This window comes from Muscardinus avellanarius (genome assembly GCF_963383645.1).
Source record: "Muscardinus avellanarius genome assembly, chromosome: 16".
In the NCBI taxonomy this organism is placed as follows: domain Eukaryota; kingdom Metazoa; phylum Chordata; class Mammalia; order Rodentia; family Gliridae; genus Muscardinus; species Muscardinus avellanarius.
Window position 1 is genome coordinate 48787784 of NC_137802.1, and position 26122 is coordinate 48813905.

Genomic DNA, 26122 nt, shown 5'->3' on the forward strand with positions numbered 1-26122 from the left:
AGGATTGTAGGCCTGTGCCACTACGCCTAGTTTGGATTTTTTTTTTTTTTTTTTTTTTTTGGTGGTACTGGGCTTCCTGGAAGCCCTTCTACCTCCAGGCTACACTCTCAGACCTATTTTATATTTTTGAAACAGGGTCTCTTAAACCATCGTGGCTGGCTACGAACCTGCGCGATCCTCCTGTCTCCGCCTCCCAAGTGCGGGGATTACAAGCGTGCGCCACCATGCCCGGCTGGAAATGTTTTACACATGTTAACTCACTTGACCCCCACAGCAACCTCAGGAGATAGGTGCTAGTTTTAGGTCTGTTTTGCCAATAGAGAAACTGAGGCACGAGGACATTAAGGACCCTCCCAAGGTCACACAACCAGTCTGTATCAGGATCTGGACACAGCCGGTGGGTCTGGAGCCTGCTCAGAGCCACAGTGGCCGCAGTGAGAAGTGACCAGCAAAGCCCTACCTGTTCCCCGAGGTGCCAGGCAGCCGGGGCAGGACTGGCCTGCGGGCAGTGTTCTTGGAAAGTTCCCTGGGGGCTGCCCTGGAGGACTGTGTGCCCCAGCACACAGGGGGAGGGCCCAGGAGAGGTGCCCCAGCACCCTCGCCTGGCACCGCCCTGCTCTAGGGTAAGAGGCAGTGAGCTGACCGCAGGAGGCCCAGTGCTGCCACCCAGAGCTAGGCCAAGCCACCCTCATACCGCCCATCAGCTTGGTGGCCACCACACCATCCAGGCCAAGGCCTCACTCTCAGGATGTCTAGGGGCCCCCACCTTCGTGCCCTGGAGTCAGTCTCCCACACAGCAGGTCCAAGAAGCTGTCCAACGGGGTTCCTTTCTCAGCACATGCTGCTCCAGCTGATGGGAGGCCCTTTGTGAGCAGACCCCTGGTATTCTCCAGCCTCTTGCAACCCTTGAAGGCCTGGACCTGCTCCTTCGGGCCATGGGGCTCCCCTCGGGCCATGGGGCTCCCCCTGGGACAATTTTCTCAGCCACGGCCATTTTGCTCCACAAATAAACCTTTCTCCTGATAAATAAACCTTCCTCCTGATAAATAGACCTTTCTCCTGTTCCTGCTCATCCATCACGTCTCCCCAGCCGTCAGTTCTTCCGGGGCCTTCCCAACTCCTCGTCCTCTTGCCCCAGTTGCCAGATGAGGCATCCCAGTTCAGATCCCACAGGTAGGGACCCAAGGAGGACCCTCGCCAGGGGGTTGTTGGTTGGTTGGTTGGTGCTGAGGATTGAGTCTAGGGGCATTCTACCTCCAGGCTACACCTATTATTCTGTGTGTGTGTGGGGGGGGTACTGGGGGTGGAACCCAGAGGCTTTCTACCTCCAGGCTATACTCCCAGACCTATTTTATATTTTATTTGGAAACAGGGTCTCACTAAGTTGCTGAGAACCTCACTAAGTAGCTGAGGCTGGCTTTGAACCTGTGAGATCCTCCTGTCTCAGCCTCCCAAGGGCTGGGATTACAAGCATGAACCACCACGCCCGGCTCTTGTTTATTATCTTATTTATTTTGAAGCAGGGTCTCACTGTTTCAAAGTTGAAGAGAGAGAGCCGGGCGTAGTGGCGCACGCTTGCAATCCCCGCGCTTGGGAGGCTGAGACAGGAGGATCGTGCGGGTTCGAAGCCAGCCTCAGCTGGTTTAAGAGACCCTGTCTCCAAATATAAAATAAATAGGTCTGAGATTATAGCCCGGAGGTAGAAGGCCCCTGGGTTCTATTCCCAGTACCACCAAAGTTGAAGAGAGGCTCACTCAGTAGCTGAGGCTGGCCGTGAACCTGGGCTCCTCCTGTCTCAGCCTCCCAGGTACTGGGATTACAAATGTGCACCACCACGTCTGGCTGAGCCTCACTTTTATAAGTATAGAAATAGACCCAGAGAGAAAAATAACTTGCCCGAGGTCACACAGCAAGTAAAGTGGTAAGACCAGAAGCCCCGCCGCTGGTCACAATCTGTGTGGTCTCCCTGAACACTGCTGGACACCACATCCACTGCCCTGTCCCCTTCTCAACTCCACGCTGGAGCCATTAAAATGAAGAACACAGTCCCTGACACCCTGCGCCTGATGCCGGCACACCCCTGAGACCCAGCAGCCCAGATACAGCATCCCAGTGCATAACCCTTCCCCTCACCCCACTTGACAGGCCCCGAGGCCATGATACACAGATCTATCTCCCCGATTCCATCAAGAGCCCTGGCTGCAACTTACCCCTTTCCTCAACCCCAGAGAAAGTCTGGGTGCATGAACAGAAAGGAGAACATGAACTACATGCTAAAAGAAAAGTCCTTTATAACATGAGGGGGTTCAGGGTAGAGCTCAGAAGGAACTTCCAGGTAGGTGAGATGATTTGGGAAATCTGGTATGGGGGAAGAGGAGTGTGAAGGATGAAAGCCCCCTCCCCCGGAACCAGAGCAGCTGAAGGACCCAGGCCACCAGGGCAGAACCCGCGGGAGTGATAGGAGGACCCTGGGGGTGGGGGGGACGGCAAAGTACTCCTTTCTGCCTCTCTGGTACCAAACGGGCCGGGGAGCGCAGGTGGGCCGCTGTGCTTGCCCAGAGAGAGCGGCTGGGTACCCGCCATCCCCTGGTTTGGGGGTCCATCCCCTGGCTGGGAAGGAGGGGCCCCATCCAGCCCCAAGCCCGGCCCACCTGGGTCAGCTGGTAGGGGGGAGAATGGGAAGGCAGACGCACGGGACCCCTTCTCACAAGAGTCCAGCCTCGCCTGTGGCGGCGGGGGTCCCTTAAACTCTCCCACGGTGCCCCCGGCCCGAGCCCGTGGCTCCCGGTCCCTCCGGGTCCTTCCACCCGGGAGCAGAGCCGGGACCTCGCTAGCGATGCTTCTCCCCCTCCCACCCCCGGAGGGTTTGGGAAAGTGGGGTCCCGCTCAGCTGCCCCCGGCCCCCCACCCCGGCCTCCTGCGGACAGTCCTCGCGGCCGCACCTGCCCCGACCCCGCCGCCCGCCGGCCAGTCCTACCTGCAGCGGGCTGGGGGCTCAGCGCCCGGGCAGCCTCCCTGAGCACCAGCGCCAGGAGCCAGAGCTCGCCCCGCATGGTGGCGCCAGGACCCGCCCCGGCCGGGGCGCGGGCGGCCACTGGCCAGGAGGGGGCCGAGGGCGCGGGGTCCCGGCGGGCGGCGCGGAGCCGCGGGGCGCGGGAGCGGCGGGAGCGCGAGTGGGCGGCAGCCAGCAGAGCCGCCGGGCGGCCTCCCGGGACCCAGCCGGGGGGAGAGGAGGGCGGGGCGGGGCGGGCGCGGGAGCCTCCCAGCCTCGCGGCCTCGCAGTCCTCCAGCCTCTCAGCCTCCCAGCCTCCCAGCTCCCAGGGTGCAGCACATTGGGGGGGGGGGGGTGTACAGGGAACCAGCAGGGACCCCAGGACGGGGCTGGGGGACGCCTAGAGAAAGCTTCAGCCTCCCTGCGCGGCTGGCTGTTTCCCTTCCCCTCTCTCCTCTGCTCCCCTGGGGAAAGTCTAGAGAGAAGACCTGAGGGGGACCCCAAGAAGCACCCCTGCCTAGGCCACGGCTCCTGCCACCACCCCATCCCCCAGACTATGAGGCTTTCTGAGACACTTATGGAGTCTGTGGGTTTCGATGTTTTACACGTGCACCGCAACACACACACACACACACACACACACACACACACACGCATCGCCCCTGGCAGTCAAGACCCCCAGCTTCTCCTTGCCCCCGGCCCCTCCACACCTATTTCAGTAGCCGTTGGCGTGGAGGGGCCTGGCTCACCCTTATCCCCAAATAGCCTGGTCCCCCACCCCCTGAGAAAGCACAGCCCTCTCTGGAGGCTGCTCAGGCCAAACCCAGGCCATCCTCAAAACCAGCGGCTCTCTCCCGCCGCAGCCACTTTCTACCAGGCTCTGGGGATAGACCGATCAGCCTTTTTAACTTCCAGGACAGAATAAAAATACCTGCAATTTAGGAGATTTAATAAGACGGCAGGGAATCAGGTCAGGACATGGAGGTGCCTTTGACCTACTTTATGGGATCGCAAGGAGCAGGGGCCCGAGAGGGCAGAGATTTGGGGCTCCCTGGTGTCCACAGAGCTGGGGCCTAGGCACCAGAGGGGCCCGGAGAGGATGTGTATGGACGCCAAGCTTCAAAGGAGAAGCCTGCAGAAGGAGGCGTACAGCTGGGCCTGGGGTCTGTGTGGGCTGGAGGAGGAAGGTGACCTGGAACTGAGGAAGGGAACAAGAACTAAAGGTTCCCTGGTCCCAAAGATCCCAAAGAATCCTGATTCCTCCCTCCTCTGACCCCAGATCAGAGACGACTCAGGATCCTAGAGACGATCTCCTTCAGCTCTACACCCCTCTATCCCTTTGCTATGGGACAAGGTAATGTCTACTTAAATCCCAACAGGCCCGCAGCACAAGTGAAATAAAATGGGCTGCGGTTTCCAGCGGCGGCTTCCTACTGCCCTCCAGTGGCCACGCGTGGAGCAGCACCGCTCCTATTTTACGGTTCAGGCTGCAGCTGTGCTGCGCAGGCGCCCTGCAGACCTCCGCTCGGTCCCGAGGGTCCCCACCTCCTCCGCGCTAGCTCCTCCGAGGTCCGAGTGACAGATCCCAGGATGGACTTCCAGCCCCGGCTCAGTGTCTTCGTACATGCCCAGGTCTGGGGTACCCGCGATCTGACGTATAGGACGCGGGCAGAAGCAGCAACTTGGAAAATTTAAAAGAAAACGACCTGCTCGTTTTTAAAAACTGTAAACCTCAAATATTTGAACATACATCAGAATCACTTGTAGCGCTCATTAAAACGCAGAATGGTGGACTCCATCCCCAAGTTTCTAATTCGCCGGTCTAGAATGAGGCCCAAGGATCTGCATTGCTTTTCCTTTTTTTTTTTTTTTTTTTTTTTTTTTTGCGGTACCGGGGATGAAACCCAGGGCCATTCGACTTCCGAGCTACACCCCCTGCACTCTTTTTTATTCTTTATTTTAAAACAGGTTGCAGGGGACCTCACTAAGTAGCTGAGGCTGTCCACGAACCTCGATCCTCCGTTCTCAGCCTCCCAAAGGCTGGGATTAGTTGGGAGAGGGTTAGACTACAGTATCCGCCTTTCTAACGCAGACCAAGGTGCTGCTGCTGGTCCCGGGACATTTTGTGAGTCATTGTTCTAGATGATCCCAGTGTCTGTCACTCTCTCCCGCTCCTACAGTGTCCGAAAGAGAGGCGGCGAAGGAAATGTCAACGCTTATTTCAAAGAAACAGCTTTGAAGAAAATTGTAGCTAAGAAAAAGCAAGGAAGGGGGCACCCGGATTTGAACCGGGGACCTCTTGATCTGCAGTCAAATGCTCTACCACTGAGCTATACCCCCTCTGCTGGCGAGCGGGCGCTGAAAGCTCCTTAGTTCCACTCCTACGCAGGCGCTGTACCGTCCTTACCAAAAGGAAAGGGAAGTGGGATTTCGCGTTCCCTAAGGAAATGGAATGGAAATTCCAGATTACTCGCTTGGAAGTCGGGGATGATTCCTGAAGCTCTGAGCTAAAGATTCCTACTGATGGTGTAAGAAAGTTTCACTCAGAAGGTGTGGAGCGGGAGTCTTTGGAGATCCTCAGAGGTCCACACTCCGCGGGGTTCCTCGACACGGGTCCCTTTTTTCCAGGCCTTCGGACAGCTCTTCGACTTCTTTCTCCTTCCACAAGCTCACGCGGCGTCTCCCGGAGGTCCTTCCCCAGCCCAAGCCCAGCTCTCAGAAGCTCAGCTCCTCCCGGAGGGAGAGCCGTCGGGGTCACCATCACCTGGGGTGCGCTCGCCTGCACCCCGCCGTCTCTCGAGATGGCTGACTGCGTCCTCCAGAGGAAAGCCAGAGTCACTCGGCCACGCAAGCATTGCAGACCGACCGTGGACAGACACTCAGCGCCTGGCAAGGCCCAGGATTCCTTCCTCACCTGCCTGTAAAAAGAGAGGGTGCTGGCTACGGGGCTCTCTCTGCCTCACTCCGGGTTTGCTAAACCGCATTTAAAAGGTGGATGGGCACATTAACAGATGTAAAAAAGCCTAGGGCCCAGAGGGGGCACCCGGATTTGAACCGGGGACCTCTTGATCTGCAGTCAAATGCTCTACCACTGAGCTATACCCCCACTTGCTGGTCTCTCTCATTAGAAAGATTTTCTGTGGAATAAAGGTGTAGTACTATTTGCTTTTTATGGTTTTGATCTAAAGGTTATGTAAAGAGTAATTCGATAAAAAAAAAAAACCATAAATTATACAGTGTGAACTGCTAAATGTCTGAATTCTTCTCCATAATCACATCTCAGGAGAACCACAAGTTCAAAGAAACCCTGGGTCCTCCATGTCCCTTCCAGACTCTCCCAGACCTGCACTGTATGGCCAAGGAAGGAGAAAAACCTACTGTTCCCTGGGCCATACCAGGTCTTCGGGGCAATAGCACTGCTTCGTGAAGGTAGGACAGCATGCACGTCCATCTGCCTCCAGCTCTACCTAGATAACTCCTGGGCTTTTCCTCCGGATCCTTCCTGCTTCTCCATGGATCCAATCACCGCCTCCCCTAGGCCTAGGCCCAGCCAGGAGCTCCCGGTCCTGGCACACCAGGGACCCGTGCCCTCCGGAGTGGTCCAGATGGTATAGGGCAGGGCCTAGAAGCCAGTCTCCTAGTCAGGGGGGCCCTTGAAGCAGCTCCCACCCCATTTCCAGGGTGGATTTTCTGAGAGTTTTGGACAAAGACCAGAAACCAGTTTGAGGAACAGGCAGAAGTAAGAGGTGAAGTTTTCAGTGGCATTTATTACACCTTTATTTTTTTTTAATCCAATGTAAATACACACAAAAATAAAAATAAAAAATAAAATAAAATAAGCAGGACCTGTAGGAATCTGGGACATTTGGGAGGAGCAGGAGTCACACCGGATGGACACCGGGAGTGAACAGAACACCACTGCGTGCCTCAAAGGCCAGACGCTGAGGTCAGAGTCAGCATCTCAAGCTCAGCTCCTCCCGCAGCGAGAGCCGTGGGGGTCACCAGCACCTGGGGCGCTGGAGTCTGGCAGTGCGAGGACTGTCCCTGTCTGGGACAAAAATGACAGAGTCCCTAGCAATCTGGGGATGGTGGAAAGATGGGAAGGTGGGTATTTGTAAGAAATGAAGAGCAATTTCTGTTGGGGGGGCGCTGGGGATGGAACCCAGCGGCATTCTACCTCTGAGCTCCACCCCCAGCCCTATTTTACTTTTATTTTGAAACAGACTCACTCAGTTGATGAGTGTCACTACTTGCAGAGACTGTCCTCAAACCTGCAATCCTCCCATCTCAGCCTACCAAGTACTAGAATTACAGGTGTGCTCCAGCACTCTCAGTTATGAAGAGCAATTTCACAGACTTCTGACTCTGCTGCTATCCCTGTATCTCCTGCAGAGAGGATGAGAGCCTAGAGAGAGGAGACTCGACGTCTGAATCCCCAGGCTCATGAAAGCGTCCCTGGTGTCTCCAAGAAGGTCTCTTGCAGCCATGGAGCGAGGGACAGCTTTTTCTGTGTCTTGTCTGCAGCAACCCCAGGCCTGCAGTCCAGCTCCTTCATGAGGGGTCCGGTGGACAGTGGCAACCTCACAGTCTGTAGCTGCCCCTGCTCCCACAAGAGAATGAACGAAAAGTAAGATTATCACTTGGGTTTTCCACCCAAGCTGACCAGGCAGAACCCCCGAGGCTTCTGGCTGGCCTCAGGCTGGGACGTCAGTTGGCTGTGGCCTGAGATCGCATCCACTGGAGCCCAGCGGGCATAAAGATGGGGCCTTCACCACAGAGGAGAAATCCCAGTATTGTGCCTCCTGGGACTTGACCCAGTGAGGGAGTGGTGGTGGCAGAGATATCACACCATAGGAGAGCGTGCAACCTGGCACCCCCCATAGTTTAAAGCAGCCTCTATCGACTCCCTGGGTCGGAGACTCTGTGATACAACCCAGTAAAGGAGTAGTAGGGTCTGAGATAATACAGACTCGAGATCCAGAGCACCTTAAGTGAAGCCATAGTGACCCAAGGGAAGAACCCAGAGAAGGCACAAACCTCCGAAATCATGGGAAAGAGGAATAACACTGAAGTAATGAATGTGCACAACCCCACAACATCAGAACCTGATAAAACAGAAAATCAGAGATTTCTAGAAGATCAAATCAGGAAAATAACTGTAGAAATAATAGAGGTGCTTCGAAAAGAACTCAGAGAGAGCCAAAAAGAGATAAAGGATGCAATTAATGAAGTAAAGGCCTCAATTCAAAGCACAAACAACCGATTAGACCACATGGAGAACAGAATCTCGCTCTTAGAAGATGAGCAATCCAAAAATGAATGCATAGTTTCTAATCTAGAAAAAGATATCCAACAGCAGGAATCTGACATTGAAGAAATATGGGCCCATCTTAAGAGAGCTAACCTAAGAATAATTGGAATAGAGGAGGGAAAAGAAAGTGATACCAAAGGGATCAACAATCTCTTCAAGGAAGTAATAGCAGAAAATTTTCCAAATATAGAGCAAGAGGTTGATACACAGATCCAGGAAACTTATAGAACTCCCTTTAGACAGGATCCAAGAAGAGGATCCCCACGCCATATAATTGTCAAAATGACCAATGTGGAAGCCGAGCAGAGAATCTTAAAGGCAACAAAAACAAAGGGCCAAGTGACATTCAGAGGCAAACCAATTAGAATCACTCCAGACTTCCCAAACCAAGTCATGAGAGCCAGAAGGGCTTGGAGTAACATATTCCAAACTCTGAAAGAAAACAACTTCCAGCCAAAAATTTCCTATCCAGCAAAACTTTCTATCAAATTAGATGGAGAAATAAGAAGCTTCCATGACAAACAGAAACTGAAGGAATTTATGTCTTCAAAACCAGCGCTAGAGAAAATACTCAAAGAGATTAACTACAAAGAAGAAATAGGTAACACTCACCAGAACCAGAGAAACAAGAGTTTCCATCCAACAGACAACTAAGATTGGTTATCTGTGGAGATTCATTATTTATGTTAGTCTTTTACCTATCTCTAAATTGTATTGTTTGCCTTTATTGTTAATTTTTAGGATTTCTAGTTGGAATATTAATATACCTTCAGATATAGCATTTGGAAATATTTTATCCAATTCTATTAGTAACTTTTACCTCTGTTTACATTGTCTTTGGATATACAATATTTTCTTTTATTTTTTAGGGAGTTTGTATATTCTTCTGTTGCCTGTGCCATTGAAATCATATCCAAGAAATCACTGCCAATTTCAATGTTGTGAGGTTTTATGACCCAGATTTTCTCCTAAAAGTTTATAGTCTTAAGATTTATATTTAGGTCTTTTATCTAGTTTGAATTAATACTTGTATGTGGGATTAGGTAAGGGTCCAATTTTATTCTTTTCCATGTAATTATTATTTTTCAACAATATTTAGTTAAAAGATTATTATTTCCACCACCAAATCTTCGTGGAAACCTTGTCAAAAATAACTTGACAATATAGGGAAGAAGTTAGCTCTAGGCTTGTATTTAACTCCAATGGTCTATATATCTGCCTTTAGAACAGTACTACACTGTTTCAATTATTGTAGCTTTATATGGTTTGAAATCAGAAAATATACATCTTCTAGCTTTGTTTTTGCTTCAAGATTGTTTTGGGTATCTAGAGTCCATATTCCATATCAGGATAGATTTTTTTCTGAAAAATAAATATATGATAGTTTCACCTAAAAAAAAGAAAAAAATATTCTCTGGTAAGAAAGAAAGCAAAAAGAAATATTGAAATGTTATCTTTAAGTCATCAAAAGCTTGGTATCAGACAAATGAAACTGTTATGTGAGATTATCATTTTTAATTTTGGATAAATTGCTATAATACTAGATGTCAACCACTAAGCCAAGCATGGGAGGGAGGGATGGGGAGAGAATGGGGTGGGGATCGGGTGGGGGCTGACTGGGCGATGTGTGCATGTATGTCTACAAAAGTTTGTATCCCACTATGATGTATGAATACAGTGCACCAATAAAATAAAAAAAAAGACTAAAAAAAAAATAAAATAAAATAAAATAAAAAAAGATGGGGCCTTCAGCCAAAGTTCCAGCCCATCTTTAAGTACCCAAGGCTCTGCGGGCTGGGATCGCTGGTGAAAAGCGGCCCGCCCTCTGAGGCTCACTGGCTAGCAGAGGGGGGCGCTAAGCAGGGAGTCAGGGAGTGTCCTGGACTCTTCAGCAGTCTCTCTGGGCAAGCCTCCCATGCCCTCTTCCCCCACTTGCCCTGTCCCTAGGGGCAGTGGCAGGGCGACTTCAAAGGCCTGGGAAGAGGCTCCATAACCAAGGTTCCCATGAAACACTCACCTCTGTATCACCCGGCAGAGGCATGCCACATGGGGGTGCGAAGAAGAGCTACTTGAACTGAACTGACTGTAGGCTGGGGGAGAGGAGGGTCCTCCTTGATGCCGCGGGAGTAAGTACACTGCCCCTTGCGCTGACTCACCTGGAGTCTCCCTGTCTTCAAAGAAGCATCTGAGCCCCTGGCCTGCAGCTGGTCCACTTAAGGGGGGGAGGGGCATTTCCTAGGCGGATCAGGGCTCTTGAGGTGGCCCAGCCCTTGGCACCCTGCAGGGGTGTGCTGAGGAGCTACCTCCTCAGCAGCCCTGCCCATCCCTTTCCTCAGCTGGCAGCTTTCACCAGGGAGTGGTGACTCTATCTTGTAGTCTCCATTACTTGGGGGACTGCGGCAGGGGGATCACTTGAGCCCAGGAGCTCCAGCTTGACACCAGCCTAAGCAACAGAGTGAGACCTCATCTCAAAAACTAAATAAAGCTGCTGAGTGTGGTGGCACCCACTTGTAAACCCAGTATTTGGGAGGTTGAGACAGGAGAATTGCAGGCTCGCAGAGATAGGGCTAGAGGTGTAGCTCAGAGGTAGAATGCTCCTGAGTTCAATTTCCAGTAACACACACACACACACACACACACACACACACACACACACACACATAAAAATATAAATATATATAACAATAAGCCTGGCCTGGCCACTTGTTTGTAATTCCAGCATTTGGGAGGCTGAGACAGGAGGATCATAGTCTGCAGATAGCCTCAGCTACTTAGTGAAGCCCTTCGCAACTCAGTGAGACCCTGTTTCAAATTAAAGAATAAAAAATAGGGCTGGTGGTATAGCTTGAAGGTAGAATGCCCCTGGGTTCCATCCCCAGTACCACAAAAAAAATTATATATATATATATGTATATATGTGTGTGTGTGTGTGTGTGTGTGTAACAATAATAATAAAAAACAAAAATATTCAGATGTGGTGGCACAGGCCTGTAATCCCAGCAATCTGGGAGGCTAAAGCAAGAGGGTCTCAAGTTCAAGGCAAGCCGGGGCAACTTGGAGAGATCTTGTCTCTAAAAGTATGAAAAAAGCTGGGGTATAGCTCAGCAGTAGAACATCTCTGGTTTCAATCCTTAGTACCACAAAAATAAATAAATAAAAATAAAATTGCAGCCAGGCGTGGTGGTGCATGCTTGTAATCCCAGCATTTGGGAGGCTGAGACCAGAGGATTGCAGTTTGCAGACAGCCTCAGCTACTTAGTGAGGCCCTCCGCAACTCGGTGAGACCTGGTTTCAAAGTAAAGAATAAAAAATAGGGCAGGGACTGTACTGTAGCTCGGAGATGGAATGCCCCTGGGTTCCATCCCCAGACCCGCAAAAAATAAATAATAAATAATAAATAAAATTGCAACATTTCTTCTTCCACATGCTTCCAAACTCTGTGTGTGTGTGTGTGTGTGTGTGTGTGTGTGTGTGTGTGTGTGTGTGTGTGTGTGTTTGTTTTCTGTTTGGTACTGGGGGTTGGACCAGGGGCATTCTACATCAGAACTACACTCCCAGCCTCATTTTATTCTTTGTTTTTCAAACAGGTTCTGATGAAGCCGTCATCAAACCTGAGATCCTCCTGTCTCAGCCTCCCAAGTACTGGGGCTGTAGGCATGCACCCCATGCCCGGCTTCCAATCTTCTTTTCCTACCTTTCTACCTTTCCCACTTTTAGCATTTATCACTGTTAAACTTTTTGAAAAGGCGTTCCATGAGGGTCAGAGTTTTCGTCTGTTTTGTTCTCTGCTGTTCATTGCTGTTTCTCCAATGTCTAGAGTAATGTCTGGCACAAAACTGTTGCTCAGCAAAGATTTCTTGATGGAATAGTGTCACTTACTCCCTGCAGAAACTTGGGGGGAGGAGAGGGACAAAGAGCCTCCTCTTTACACATAAGGGAGTTGAGGGTCAGAAAGAGCCGGCGGCTTCTGTCTGGAAGCCGTGGCCTTAGACTGCCCACAGCTTTCTCCTTCCCTTTACTTGGGTCTCAGTTTGACAACCACATCCTAGGAGAGGCACCCTGACCACCAGAGCTCTCTCTATCATTCAGATTCACTTTCTTCCAAGCACTTCTCAGGCCCTAAAATGATTGTGTTTAGCTGGGGGTGGTGCACAGGAGGATCGCAGGTTGGAGCACAAGACCCTGTTTATGTGGAGGGCTACTCTCAGGGCACAGCTTACCCACAGCACCCCAACTGCCGTGGCCCAGGCTCTTGTGAGCCAGCACCTGCCAGGAGACGGGTTCTGAGGGCTGTGTGTTGGGCAGGCCGGCCCTGGAGGTCCAGGCAGGGTGGCCACTCACCCTTCCCGGTGAGGGTGCAGAAGCCTTGGATATGCCACGGGTGTTCTTTGATGGCACTCAGAGTGAGAAACTGGGAGATCTCCACCATGCTCCTGGAGTCCTTCACGTTCTACTTATTGGCAAAGATAAGGACCGTGGCTTTTTGAAATGTCTGTGGAAGAAGAGCCGCCCCAGTCAGCCAGCCAGGACGCTGCCTCCTTCCCCTGCCCAGGGGAGGACGAGATGGGCGCCCACCCAACAGCAGCCCCCACGTCAAGTGACAAAGACAGCCACAGCCGGCGGATGCCTCCCAACCAGCTCAGAACCCTCATGACAACCTCGTGAGGTGGGAAGGATGGTCCTCAACTTTTGGGGAGTCTGAGGATGAGAGAGGTGACATGTCTTGCCCAGGGTCCCACTGTGAGCAGGAGGAGGCAGCAGCCTTGAACCAGCAGATCTGGCTCCTTTCATGGTTGTCCTGGGGGCTCTGTCACCCTCCATCTTCAATAAATCAGGCCTCCCCAGGCTGCTGGGATGGAGGTTCTCAGATGAGGGCAACAGGGATGAACCCCAAAGAGGCTGAGTGACTAACCTGACGGCACACAGCTAGAGCCCCTGGTCCGTCTCCCAAGTGGGGGAAGCTTACCTCATGGTCCAGCATCCTGTACAGCTCCCCCCCAAATGGTCAGCAGCCAATCCTGGTCTGTGCTGTCAATCACAAGGATGATGAACTAGTAGGCAGAGGTGGGGCTGCGAGCACTGGGCTTTCTCCTGTCCCTGTGCTGACCACTGGCCTCTGCCCTGCCCATGTGCCAGACCCGCACAGGAACTGTGCAGCCTCAAGACCTCGCCAGCCAGGCCTTGGTTCCCCCCCCCCCATGCTGGGAATGGAACTTAGGGACATTTACCTCCGAATTACACCCCAGGTCCAATTTTTTATTCTTTATTTTGAAACAAGGTCGCATTAAGTTACAGAGAGCCTCACTAAGTAGCTGAGGCTGGCTGGCCAGCCTGGGATCCTCCTGTCTCAGCCTCTCAAGTACTGGAATTCCAAGTGTGTGCTGCCACACCCAGCTGGCAGGCCTAGTTTTAATTGCCATCTCTCTCTCTCTCTCTTCTTTGTTTCTTTCTGTTTCTGTTTCTCTTTCTCTCTTTCTCTTTCTTCCATTGACCAGACAGGGGTATTCTATCTCTGAGCTACACCTCCAGCCCTTTAAAAATTTTTTTTTAATTTTAATGATTATTTTTATTTATTTATTATTATTATTATTTTGGTGGTACTGGGGGTGGAACCCAGAGGCTTTCTACCTCCAAGCTGTACTCCCAGACCTTTTTTAAAACTTTTATTTGGAAACAGGATCTCACTAAGTTGCTGAGAGCTTCACTCAGTAGCTGAGGCTGGCTTTGAACCTGTGCGACCCTCCTGTCTCAGCCTCCCAAGAGCGGGGATTACAAGCGTGCGCCACCACGCCCGGCTTTTAATTTTTATTTTTTATTTTTGTAGCCCTGAGGGAATTGAATCCAGGGGCATTCTACTTAGGAGCTACATCTCCAGACCTTTTTATTTTAAAACAGGGTCCCACTAAATTGCTGAGGGTTTCACTAAGTTCCTGATGCTGGCCTCAAACCTGTGATCCCCCTAGCTCAGCCTCTCAAGTACTGGAATTATAAGCATGCACCACCCCACCTGGTTTGTTTGTTTGTTTGTTTATTTATTTGGGGGTACTGGAGATTGAATCCAGGAGCATTCTACCTCTGAGCTATACCTCCATCCCCATTTTTTATTCTTTATTTTGAAATCGGGTCTCACTGAGTTGCAAAGAGCCTCACTAAGTAGCTGAGGCTGTCGGCGAACCCAGATCCTGTTGCCTCAGCCTCCCACATGCCCGGCCCTACTCAAAACTCAGTTGCATTAGCTATTGTTTTCTTATTTCATTTCAGGGAGGTCATTATGAGAAGGCCACTGCATAGGCCCAGAGAGGGTGCGTGACTGGCTACAAAGACCCTAGCCCTGTGTCCTGCTCACCTCAGCGCTAGGGTAGTACATGCACGATGATGACCTTGTGCTCTGGAGGCCTAGGGAAGGGAAGGGCAGGGTCAGAGCCAACGCCATGTCCAAGGGGCTGCGTGCCCCCAGCAGGCCTCCAAGGAAGACGAGGGCTCCAGGTAGACTGGGAAACCTCTGGGCACCCTAACACTTCCACTCCCCACCCAGCCGGCCACCTGCACTGCTCCCAGACATTAAAGAGAGCCAAGCCCCACCTCCCTGCCCCTGCATTTCTTTCTCTCTCTCTCTCTCTCTCTCTCTCTCTCTCTCTCTCTGGTGGTACTGAGGATGGAACCCAGCCTTTCTACCTCTGGGCTACACTCCCAGACCTAATTTTATATTTTGTTAGAAACAGGGTCTCACTAAGTTGCTGAGAGCCTCACTAAGTAGCTGCGGCTGGCTTTGAACCTGTGCGATACTCCTGTCTCAGCCTCCCAAGCGCTAGGATTACAAGTGTGCGCCACCATGCCCAGCCTCCCTGCACTTTTTTAGAAAAGTGATTCTTGAAGGGTCCCGGGCGCTCTGGGGCTGTCAATAGACAGGATCTGGGGAAAGTGCCGAGCACTGGGCCACAATCACAGGAAACCAGCAGCTGCCCCAGCCCAGCCTCCAGAGCGGGTTAACCCTGAGGAAGAGCTCGCCCAGCCCTGCCAAGCGCAGGGCCGGGGAGGAGCGGGCGAGGAGAGGCATGGAGGAGGCCACCGTGGAGGCCCACGCAGGACTCCAGGAGTCCCAGGTTCCCTTGAATGTTGGATCAGGCGACCTCAGACCTAGGGAGCCCCAGGAGACAACAGAATGAAAGTGGCCGCTGGGATGCCCTATGTGCCCTTTACCCTGGTTCCCAAGAGGCCCATCAGCTTAGCGATCAGCTGTCCCACGGCAAGTCCCTAGCGGGTAAGTGCAGGACTCCAGGGCCTCGGGGGTGGGGGGGCGGGGGGTGGCAGGGTGGAGCCCAAGTCCTTGAAGCCTGGTCCCTGGGTTGGGGGTGGTGTGGGGGAGGTAGGCTCCGCCTAAGAGATCGGGTAAACCCTGCATCCGCCGGACCCTGGGGAATCCCCAGGACTCTGACACCCTCCAGGTCTTTGTGGTGACAAAAAACTACCTGCCCAGGACCTTGGAGGTGCAAGGAAAATGGGGTTCTAGACTTCAAACCCTCTCCCTCGTCCTGAGAAAACTCTGAAGAGCTCTATGGGTGTTTTGCTTCCTGGCTTCAAAGCAAGAGTCTAGGCACCAGTACACCAAACCAGATGCCAGCGCTCCCTCCTCCACCCACTGGGGCAAAACCCTAGGCCAAGCAAAACCTCAGGCCGACCACCTTCAGCACCTACCAGCTGTGGGACAGAGGACTCAGTAGTCCTCTCCAAGCTGGGCTAACCTAAGTGGGCTCCCCTGGGGAAGGGCAGGGTTTCTTCTTCTTCTTCTTCTTCTTCTTCTTCTTCTTCTTCTTCTTCTTCTTCTTCTCCTTCTCCTTCTCCTTCTCCTTCTCCTTCTCCTTCTTCTTTTGTGGTACTGGGAATGGAACCCAGTTGCATTCTACCTCCAAGCTACACTCCCAGCCCTATTTTTTATTCTATATTTTGAAACAGGGTCTCACTGAACTGCAAAGGACCTCACTAAGTAGCTGAGGCTGGTCACAAACTGTGATCCTCCTGTCTCAGCCTCTCAAATGCTGGGATTACAAGCATGTGCCAACACGCCTGGCTAGTCTCCCCTCTTCTTACAGGTCCCTAGATACAACATCTAGGGAGAAATCAGGGCTGTATCTACAATCAACTGACAAACCAGCTGCTCGGGCAGCTGATCCCAAGAGTGGGCGTCTGAAGACAAAGATGGAACAGGAGGAGACCCCCAGACACCAGGTGGTACCCACCTGTAATCCCAGTACTTGAAGGGCTCAGACAGGAGAACTTTGGGGGGCTGAGACAGGAGGATCACAGGTTTGAGGCCAGGCCTCAGCAACTTAGCAGACCCTGTTTCAAGGTAACAAAGGATTGGGAGTTTTTTTTGTTTTTGTTTTTGTTGTTGTTTTTTTAATAAAAAAGGGCTGGGGGTATAAAGGCTCTTGTATAGCTCCAAAGTAGAATGCCCTGGGCTCAATCCGGGGTGGGGGTGGGGGGCTGACTCACAGAATAGTTGGGGCCATCAATGGTGGTAGACCTGGCAGAAGAGAACATGGGCCCAAAGAGAAAAACCAGAACCAGGAGTCCAGGAAGGAAGAGGAAGATGAAAGGGGGGATTCTGGTTATTTATGAATTTCTTTCTTTGCGTAAACTGGAGGAAAAAATAAAACTAAAAGAGAAATGGGAAGGACGAGTGAACCTCAGACTGGGGAGGTTAGAAGGACTTTGGTCTTCACATCAGAGCAAGGGCCCCTTCACTCCACCACTGTCCTCCCACAGCCCCGGGCTGGCTCCCCACCCACTATAGCGGCCCCCTTCACCTGGCCCAGGTTCCCCTGCCTCCCCTTTACCCAGGGCATCCTGCTCAAAAGCATGGGGCTTTTTGTTGTTGTTGTTGTTGTTTTTGTTTTTGTTTTTGTTTTTGTTTCATGGTGCTGGAAATTGCATCCAGGGGTATTCTATCTACCTCCAAGCTACACCTCTAGCCTGTTTTTGTTTTGTTTTGTTTTGTCTTTTTGGGGGGTTTTTTGTTTTGTTTTGTTTTGGTTTTTTGCAGGTCTAGTGCTGGAACCCAGGGGCATTCTACTTCCGAGCTACACCCCAGCCCTATTTTTTATTCTTTATTTTGAAACAGGGTCTCACTGAGCTGCAAAGGACCTCACTAAGTAGCTGAGGCTGGCCATGCCACAGTCTTCCTGTCTCAGCCTCCCTAATGCTAGGGTTACAACCGTGCGCCACCAAGCCTGGCTCCCAGCTGGATTTATTTATTTATTTATTTAATTTATTTATTTAGTGGTACTGAGGATGGAGCCCAGGGGCATTCTACCTCCGAGCAACATCCCTGGCCCTGCTTTTTATTCTTTTTTTTTTTTTTTTTTTTTTGCAGGTCTGGGGATGGAACCCAGGGGCATTTGACCTCCGAGCTACACCCCCTGCCTTATTTTGTGTGTGTGTGTGGTACTGGGGTTCCTGGAAGCCCTTCTACCTCCGGGCTACACTCCCAGACCTATTTTATATTTTTGAAACAGGGTCTCTTACGCCAGTGCGACTGGCTTCGAACCTGCGCGATCCTCCTGTCTCTGCCTCCCAAGTGTGGGGATTACAAGTGTGCGCCACCATGCCCGGCCCCCTGCCCTATTTTTTATTCTTTATTTTGAAACCGGGTCTCACTGAGTTGCAGAGGGCCTCACTAAGTAGCTTAGGCTGTCCGCGAACCACTATCCTCCAGGTCTCAGCCTTCCGAATGCTGGGATTACAAGCGTGCGCCACCACGCCCAGCTTTTATTCTTTATTTTGAAACAGGGTCTCCCTAAGTTGTGGAGGACCTCACTAAACAGCTGAGGCTGATTGTGATCCTCCTATCTCAGCCTCCCAACTACTGGGATGACAAGCGTGCATCACCACATCCGGCTCACAAGCCTGTTGGCCTTCCTAAAGCACAGTTCAGGGGCTGGTGCTCCCCAGCTCCAAGCCCTCACTGGATCCAGATCAGCCTCCTAACCTGACAGGAACAGCTTCCACCTGCCTTTGTGGTTGGGTTCCCAGGGCGTGTGTGTGTGTGTGTGTGTGTGTGTGTGTGTGTGTGTGTGTGTGTGTGTTTATACTGGGGAGTTCTATCTCTGAGCTATACTCCCATCCCCACTTTATTTTCCCTTTGGAAACAGGGTCTCACTAATTTCTGAGTCGGCCGTGAACGTGCCATCCTGCTGTCTCAGCCTCCCAAGTACTGGGATGACAAGTGTGTGCCATCATACCCAGCTGACCTCCCAGGTTCTGACTCTCCTGCACCTCGTCCACACGTGCCAGCTCTTACAGGGAGGGACAGCTTCTCAGAAAGGGACAACAGCTGGGACCCTCCAGCTGCCTTACCATAAAGCCACCCCATCTGATTCTCAAGCCCTGGCTTGGTTTTCCAGGCACAGTGGGCCTCTCTACACCAGGACTGTGTGTAGCCGAGCTAGTCTGTTTCCCTCGGTTGCCTTGAGTCCTGGAGGGTTGGTATCTTGTGCATCTGTGTACGCCCCCCCCCCACGCCCCGTCCCACCCACCCCAGTGCCTAGCAGACACTGGAATGTGTAAGCTACAGCCTGAGAAATGGTGCTTGGGGTGTTAAAACAGGAATGTGAGCACAAGCTTAAGAGGACTGAGGACGGCTGGGAAGTTTATGGAGAGAAGGAAACCCTTGCTCAGGACAGAATTCTGCCCCAACCAGCCTGGTCCCAGAGTTAGAAGGATGGAGAATCAACTTCCAGAGCCCATCTGGCTCATTCCCTTTCAACCCTAGGAAAGGAGGGGCTGACAACTGGTGTTCAGGTTGGGTAATCCCAGCATTTGGGAGGCTGAGACAGGAGGATGGCGCTTCGCAGCCAGCCTCAGCTACTTAATGAGGCCCTTTGCAACTCAGTGAGAACATTTCAAAATATAGAATAAGCTGGGTATGGTGGCGCACGCTTGTAATCCCCGTGCTTAGGAGGTGGAGACAGGAGGATCGGCTTGCTGGCTTAAGAGACCCTGTTTCAAAAAAAAAAAAAAGGATAAAATAGGTCTGGGAGTGTAGCCTGAGGTAGAAGGGTTTCCAGGAACCCCAGTACCACCAAAAAAATAAATAAATAAAAAATAGGGCTAGGGGTGTAGCTCAGAGGTAGAATGCACCTAGGTTCCACTCCTAGTACATGCCAGAAAACACACCAAGTAGCTATAGCTAAAATACCTAGTGTGGATCTTTGTGGAACCTTTGGTCTAGAGAGGGAGTCAGAAAGAAAGCAGGTGGGAAGGCCTGCTTAGAAGAAAGGCCAGGCACTTGTCCAAGGAAACAATTATTGGAGCTAACACAAGACTTCTTTGTAGCATTATGCCTCTAGCCTATGGATAGAGACAGCCCCTTGCCCCTCGGCCATAGTGACATCAGATCATTTTATTTTAGGACAGTGGAGACCTTAGGTCACACTTAGAACTTGTGACCTGTCCCACTCAACTTATTCTGGGTCAGAACCCACCACAAAAAAAAAAAAAAAAAAAAAAAAAAAATGGAAGCCACTAGGCTGGGTGTGGTGGCGCACGCCTATAATCTCAGTACTTGGGAGGCTGAGACAGGAGGATCACAGGTTTGAAGTCAGCCTCAGCTACTTAGCAAGACCCTTAGCTACTTAGTGAGATCCTGTTTCAAAATAAAAAATAAAAAGGAAGCTGCTAGTCAGGAAAGGTGCCAGCTGATCATGGTAGTGGAGCCAGCTGACGTCACGGCTGTTAAAACCCTCACATGTTGACAGCCACATGTGCTGATTGAGCAGCCAGAGTCGGCTGTGGGCCTGCGGTTACCAAGAAACAAGAACCTCTCCTCATCTCTCAGTAGTTCTACACCAGCTAAAAATGCCCTTGTTTTCAAGTTCTGGGCAAATGTAACCTCAAGGAGAAGGCAGGTGGGGAGAAGACAGAAACATTCAGACACCCATCTCCTCCCCACCCACCTCCTCCCCAGCTCCCCATGCCCACCCTTGCAGAAGCGGATGCATTCTGGGGCAGAGGAATTAGCAATGGATTCAGAGGTCACAGGCACCACAGAACCTGAAATCCAAATATCTGAGTTCAGTCCCTTGGCTCTATGACTGTGTAAATGCAGACTTCGCAGCTCAACACATCCCTCCTCCTCCTCCTCCCCTCCCCCTCCCCCTCCCCTTCCCCCCTCCCCTCCTCCCCCTCCCCCTCCCTTCCTCCTCCTCTTTCTTCTTCCTTCTCAGTATCAGTTATTGAACCCCAGGCATTTTACCTCTGAGCCACACCCTCAGCTCCATTTTTTAATTTCAGTTTGAAACAAGGTCTCACTAAGTTGATGAGAGAACTTCACTAAGTTGTTATGACTAGCTTTGAACCTGCAATCCAACTCTCAGCCTCTCCATACTGGGATTACAGACATGCACCCCCATGCTCAGTTTTAGTTTCTCTTTATCTGTAAACTGGGTTCATAATCCCTGCCCTTGGCTGGGCGTGGAGGTTCACCCTTGTTATACCAGTACTTGGGAGGCTGAGACAGGAGGACGTGAGCAGTCAGTCTCAGCTACTTAGTGAGGCCCTCTGCAACTTAGTAACACCTGCTTTTTTTGTTGTTTGTTTTGCCGTACAGGGGCATTGTACCTGCCTTATTTTTTAGTCTTTTTTTTTGGTGATACTGTGGTTCCTTGAAACCCTTCTACCTCTGGGCTACACTCCCAGGCCTATTTTTATTTTTTATTTTTATTTGGAAACAGGGTCTCTTAAGCCAGTGCGGCTGGCTTCTAACCTACACGATCCTCCTGTCTCCACCTCCCAAGCGTGGGGATTACAAGTGTGCCACCACGCCCGGTGTTTAAGTCTCTTTATTTTATTTATTTATTTATTATTTATTTATTTATTTGCGGGTCTGGTGATGGAACCCAGGGGCATTCGACCTCCGAGCTACACCCTCTGCCCTATTTTTTATTCTTTATTTTGAAACCAGGTCTCACTGAGTTGCAGAGGGCCTCACTAAGTAGCTGAGGCTGTCCGCGAACTGCGATCCTCCAGGTCTCAGCCTCCCAAATGCTGGGATTACAAGCGTGTGCCACCACGCCTGGCTAGTCTCTTTAGTTTTGAAACAGGGTCTCACTGAGTTGCAAAGGGCCTCACTAAGTAGCTGAGGCTGTCCTCAAGTCACGATCCTCCAGTCTTAGCCTACTGAATGCTGGGATTACAAGCGTGCGCCACCATGCCCGGCCCCTGTTTTAATATAAAGAATAAAACACAGGGCTGGGCAGTAGGCACAGTCTTATTATAATCCTGAGACAGGAGGATCACAGGTTCATGGCCAGCCTCAGCTACTTAGTGAGGCTCTCAGAAACTTAGTGAGACCCTGTTTCAAAATAAAATAAAAATAAGACTGGGGATATAGGTCAGAGGCAGAATGCCCCTGGGTTTCATTCCCAGTTTTGGAAAAAAAAAAAAAAAAACAGGGCTGGGGCTGTAGCTCAGAGGTAGAATACTCCTGGGTTCAATCTCCAGTACTGCAAAAAGCATCATACCATCACCATCATCATCAACATCACTATCATCAGCATCATCAGCATTAGCATCACCATCATCCCTGCCCTTGACTCAGAATACCAGACCTCTCTCTGTAGAATTCCAGATCGCGCTGTCTTCTCTTCTCTTCAGTGTCCCATAGGTATCTTAAACCCACTTTATTTAAAGCTGGACTCATTACTTCGGCTTCTAATCTAGCTTTTTCACCTGCTTCTATGTCTGGAAAGAACCCCACCCACAGTCACCACAGTGTGTGTATATGGTGCCCTCTCCCTCGGTTCCTCTCCCTCCCTCCCTCCTTCCCTCTCTCTGGATTCTAGCTGCTGGATGTTTCTTTTCTTTTTCTTTTTCTTTTTCTTTTTCTTTCTTTCTTTTTTTTTTTTGGTGGTATTGGGGTTCCTGTAAATCCTTCTACTTCCAGGCTACACTCCCAGACCTATTTTTTATACATTTTTTATTTGGAGACAGGGTCTCTTAAGTCAGTGCGACTGGCTTCGAACCTGCGGGATCCTCCTGTCTCCGCCTCCCAAGCCCAGGGATTACAAGCGTGCACCACCACCAGGCTGGATGTTTCTTTCTTTTTTTTTTTTTTTTTTTTTTTGGTGGTACTGGGGTTCCTGGAAGCCCTTCTATCTCCGGGCTACACTCCCAGACCTTTTTTTTTTTTATATTTTATTTGGAAACAGGGTCTCCTAAGCCAGCGCGCAGCTGGCTTCGAACCTGTGCGATCCTCCTGTCTCTGCCTCCCAGGCGCGGGGATTACAAGCGAGCGCCACCACGCCCGGCCATCAGGCTGGATGTTTCTGAAGTCACTGCCAAGCTTCCCATTCCACTGCTGTGGCACCTTGGAAACACCTGTAGTTCTGCATGTGTTTCCAAGTGGTGCCTTCCAATCCGTGCTCTGAATGGCAGCCATGGCAATCTGTTTATTCTCCTTCAATTCCTGCGCACCAGCTTCAAGACCAAACCCAAACTCCGTGTCTGTGTGCCCAAGCACATGTAAGCACCGTGTGGCACTGTGGATTGAAGCCATTGACTCTCTACTACTGAGCTACAGCCCTAGTCCTTTTTGAGACAGGGTCTTCTTAAATCGCCTGGGCTGACCTGGACCTTGCAATCCTCCTGCCACAGCCTCCAAGTTGCTGGAATTACAGGTGCACGTGGCCATGCTTGGCAAAACCCAAACTCCTAACATAATTCAAGGCGCACTATGGGTTGCTCCTGTCCAACTCCTCTGGCCACCACCTTGACAGGATGCTTTGCTAGTGAAGTGCTAAAAGCATGTCATGCATGCCTCTGCCTTGAACACTGCCCCCACTTATCTGTCCAGGTTAGCACCTAACTGCTTCTAGGCTCAAAGCCAGCCTCGCCTCCTCCAGGAAGCCTTCCTTGACCTTTCCCTGTTAAGGGAAGGACCCTTTTCTTGGCTCCTGCACTATCCAGAGCTTCCCTCAGCAGAGAGCTCATTGTGCTGTCCTGGAATTGTCTGTGGCTCCTACTTCCACTTTGTACCTAGAAGGTGTCTAATAAATGTGTGTTCAATGAACAAACACAGGGACAGATGACCCAAGCTCCCTGGGGCTGATGAGAGAGCTTGGGTCAGCCACCTGATCCCTGGCCCTGCCCAGTTCCTGAGATGGGAATCTAACTCTTCTGGAAGGACTTGGGGCCCATAGCCCTCTGCGTGCACGCACAGATGCACACTTCGGGCTGGGTTCTCAGGCAGAGGACCCAGGGCCATCTCAGAAGCAAGGGTGAAGTCAAGCACGATGGCGTATGCCTGTGACCCCAGTACTTGGGAAGCTGAGACAGGAGAACCACAGGTTCAAGGACAGTCTCAATAATATTGCAGGACTCTCAGCAACCCAGCAAGAAGAACCTGTTTCAAAATAGGTAGCTTTTGTCGGGCGTGGTGGCGCACGCTTGTAATCCCAGTGCTTGGGAGGCTGAGACAGGAGGATCGTGCAGGTTTGAAGCCAGCCTCAGCTACTGAGTGAGGTTCTCAGCAACTTAGCGAGACCCTGTTTCCAAATAAAGTATAAAGTAGGTCTGGGAGTATAGCCCGGAGGTAGAAAAGCCCCTGGGTTCCACCCCCAGTACCACACACACAAAAAAACAGGTAGCTTTGGCTTCAATCCAAAGAACAGAAAGAAAACGGGTGTGGTGATGCACACTTGTCATTCCAGTACTTGGGAGGCTGAGACAGGAGGATCACGGGTTCAAAGCCAGCTTCAGCAACTCAGTGAGGTTGTCAGCAACTTAGATCCTGTTGTTTCTAAATAATAAAATAAAAAGGGGTGGGGGTGTAGCCCAGAGAAAAAAATGCCCTTGGGTTCAATCCCCCTTCAAAAACGAAAGCTAGCTAGCTTGCAGGTGCTCCATGACACAGGATACAGGACACAGCTGTCAGAGTCCACATCCTGCTGGCAGGTGACGGGGATGCACTGGCCAGCCGCCTGCTGACTTTCTTCTTCTGGAGTCTCAGTCTGCAACTGGCAGTCTCCAATTTTCTGTTTCTGTTTCTCTTACACACACACACACACACACACACACACACACACACACACACACACGACAGTTCCCCCAGCCCCAGAGCTGGATTGTGGGCTGGCATCAGTGGAGCAGGAAGCTCAGTCACTCCTCCCAAGATGTTGGCACACAGCGAGACCAGAGGAATGAAAAAACAACAAAAAGAAGTATGTGCCTTTAAGTCTTTGCCCCAGTGGGTCTGGGTCACCCCACTAAGTGACAACCCAGGTTCCCATCTCCCTGGTTCTGCTTGTGGGGTGACAGGTAAGATATAGGCTTGAGACTCACCACACAGCAACTGTTAGGCTGGTTTGTCACGTATCAGAAAGCTGCAAAACCAAGCACCGTGTCCATTGTGTGTGTGTGTGTGTGTGTGTGTGTGTGTGTGTGTGTGTGTAACTGAGGATGGAACCCAGGGCTCTCTACCTCCAGGATACTATTTTATATTTTATTTGGAAACAGGATCTCACTAAGTTGCTGAGAGCCTCACTAAGTAGCTGAGGCTGGCTTCGAACCCGTGCCATCCTCCTTCTCAGCCTCCCAAGCGTGGGGATTACAAGCGTGCGCCACCATGCCCGGCTACTGTGTCTCCTTCACTGCCCTCAGCTACCACGTCTCCCTTGAGTCAGCAAAGCGGGGCAGTTCCCTCCTGCGCCTCACCCGAGCTCCCCACCCCAAGAACCCCTCTCCAGCAGGTCCTAGACAGGCTGCCGACCGCGGGGTGGGGACAAAAAAAAAAAGCAGGCTCAGAAGGTGGCCGCGAAGGACAGGACGGCGGTTTTATATGTGGCAAAATACTTCTCCTAGAGGAGTACAGACGAGGAGACAGACAAACGGGGCAGGCACAGGACACTAGACAGGCATGGGGAAGGTTGGGCAGTGGTGTCCTCTAACCGGTAAGTGGAAGCTGCACCCACCCCAGGTGGGTGGGACGACATTGGCACAGGAGGTGGCGAGATAGGCCTGAGGTGCCCAGCCGGGCAGGGCCCAGTCCTGGTTGGCACAGTCGGCTCTCTCTGGCCCAGCTGGGGTGCTGGGGAAGGGCAGGGCTGCTGAGCGATGGGGATGTGACGGGTACCCCAGGGGAGAGGGGCTACCAAGGCCTCTCCTGGGAAAGGAGACGTGGGCAAAGGACAGGGCCACAGGGGCAAATACAGAGCAGCAGCAGCAGCAGCAGCAGCAGCAGCCAAGGCCCCCAGGGGAGACCCGAGGTCCCAGGCAACCCCTAGGGGTAGTGGTCACCTCTTGGGCACCGATTCACAGGGCCTCTCCCTGGGGTCTCAGGATGAAGGTGAAGAAGCTTTTTTTTGTTTTTTCGGTTTTTTTTTTTTTTTTTTTTTTTTTGGTTTAGAATGAGGTGGACCAGAGCGTTCCAGGGTCTCCACACCCAGGTGGCGTGGAGATGGGGGGCTCAGATGCAGAGGGCCCCCCTCTTCTGATGGCAGCAGGCAAGGGATCTTGTAGGCAAAGCTCATTCCTGGGGTGGGGAAGGGCTGAGGCATGGAAGTGGGGTCTGAAAGCAGCATCTGGGGTCACCCACCCTGCAGGGTTCTAGGCCCGACACTGCCATGGCCACCATGGCAGAGGTACCCATCTAAGGCCCGCTGGTGTCCTCCAGAACCCCTCCCAAAGACGAGCCCCCCCACCCCCGGGTTTCTACACTACAGCTTCCACCTATCAGACCATGCTGCCAGGAAGCTGGGGCAGGGTGTGAAAGGCGAGGGACCTGGATCTGGGGTTTGGGAAGAGACCCCCCCACACACACCTGG

General features: G+C 51.6%; 1 protein-coding gene across 1 annotated transcript in view; it reads right to left on the reverse strand.

Moving 5' to 3' along the window:
* PLXDC1 (plexin domain containing 1) overlaps positions 1–3053 on the reverse strand; it is a gene marked incomplete at both ends in the record, with an annotated part of 60873 nt that extends 57820 nt beyond the window's left edge. Inside the window, one exon of the mRNA XM_080713535.1 lies at positions 2978–3053. Within this exon, the coding sequence (XP_080569661.1) occupies positions 2978–3053 (76 nt within the window). The remainder of the gene's footprint in view (positions 1–2977) is intronic.
* Between the last annotated feature and the right edge of the window lie 23069 nt (positions 3054–26122).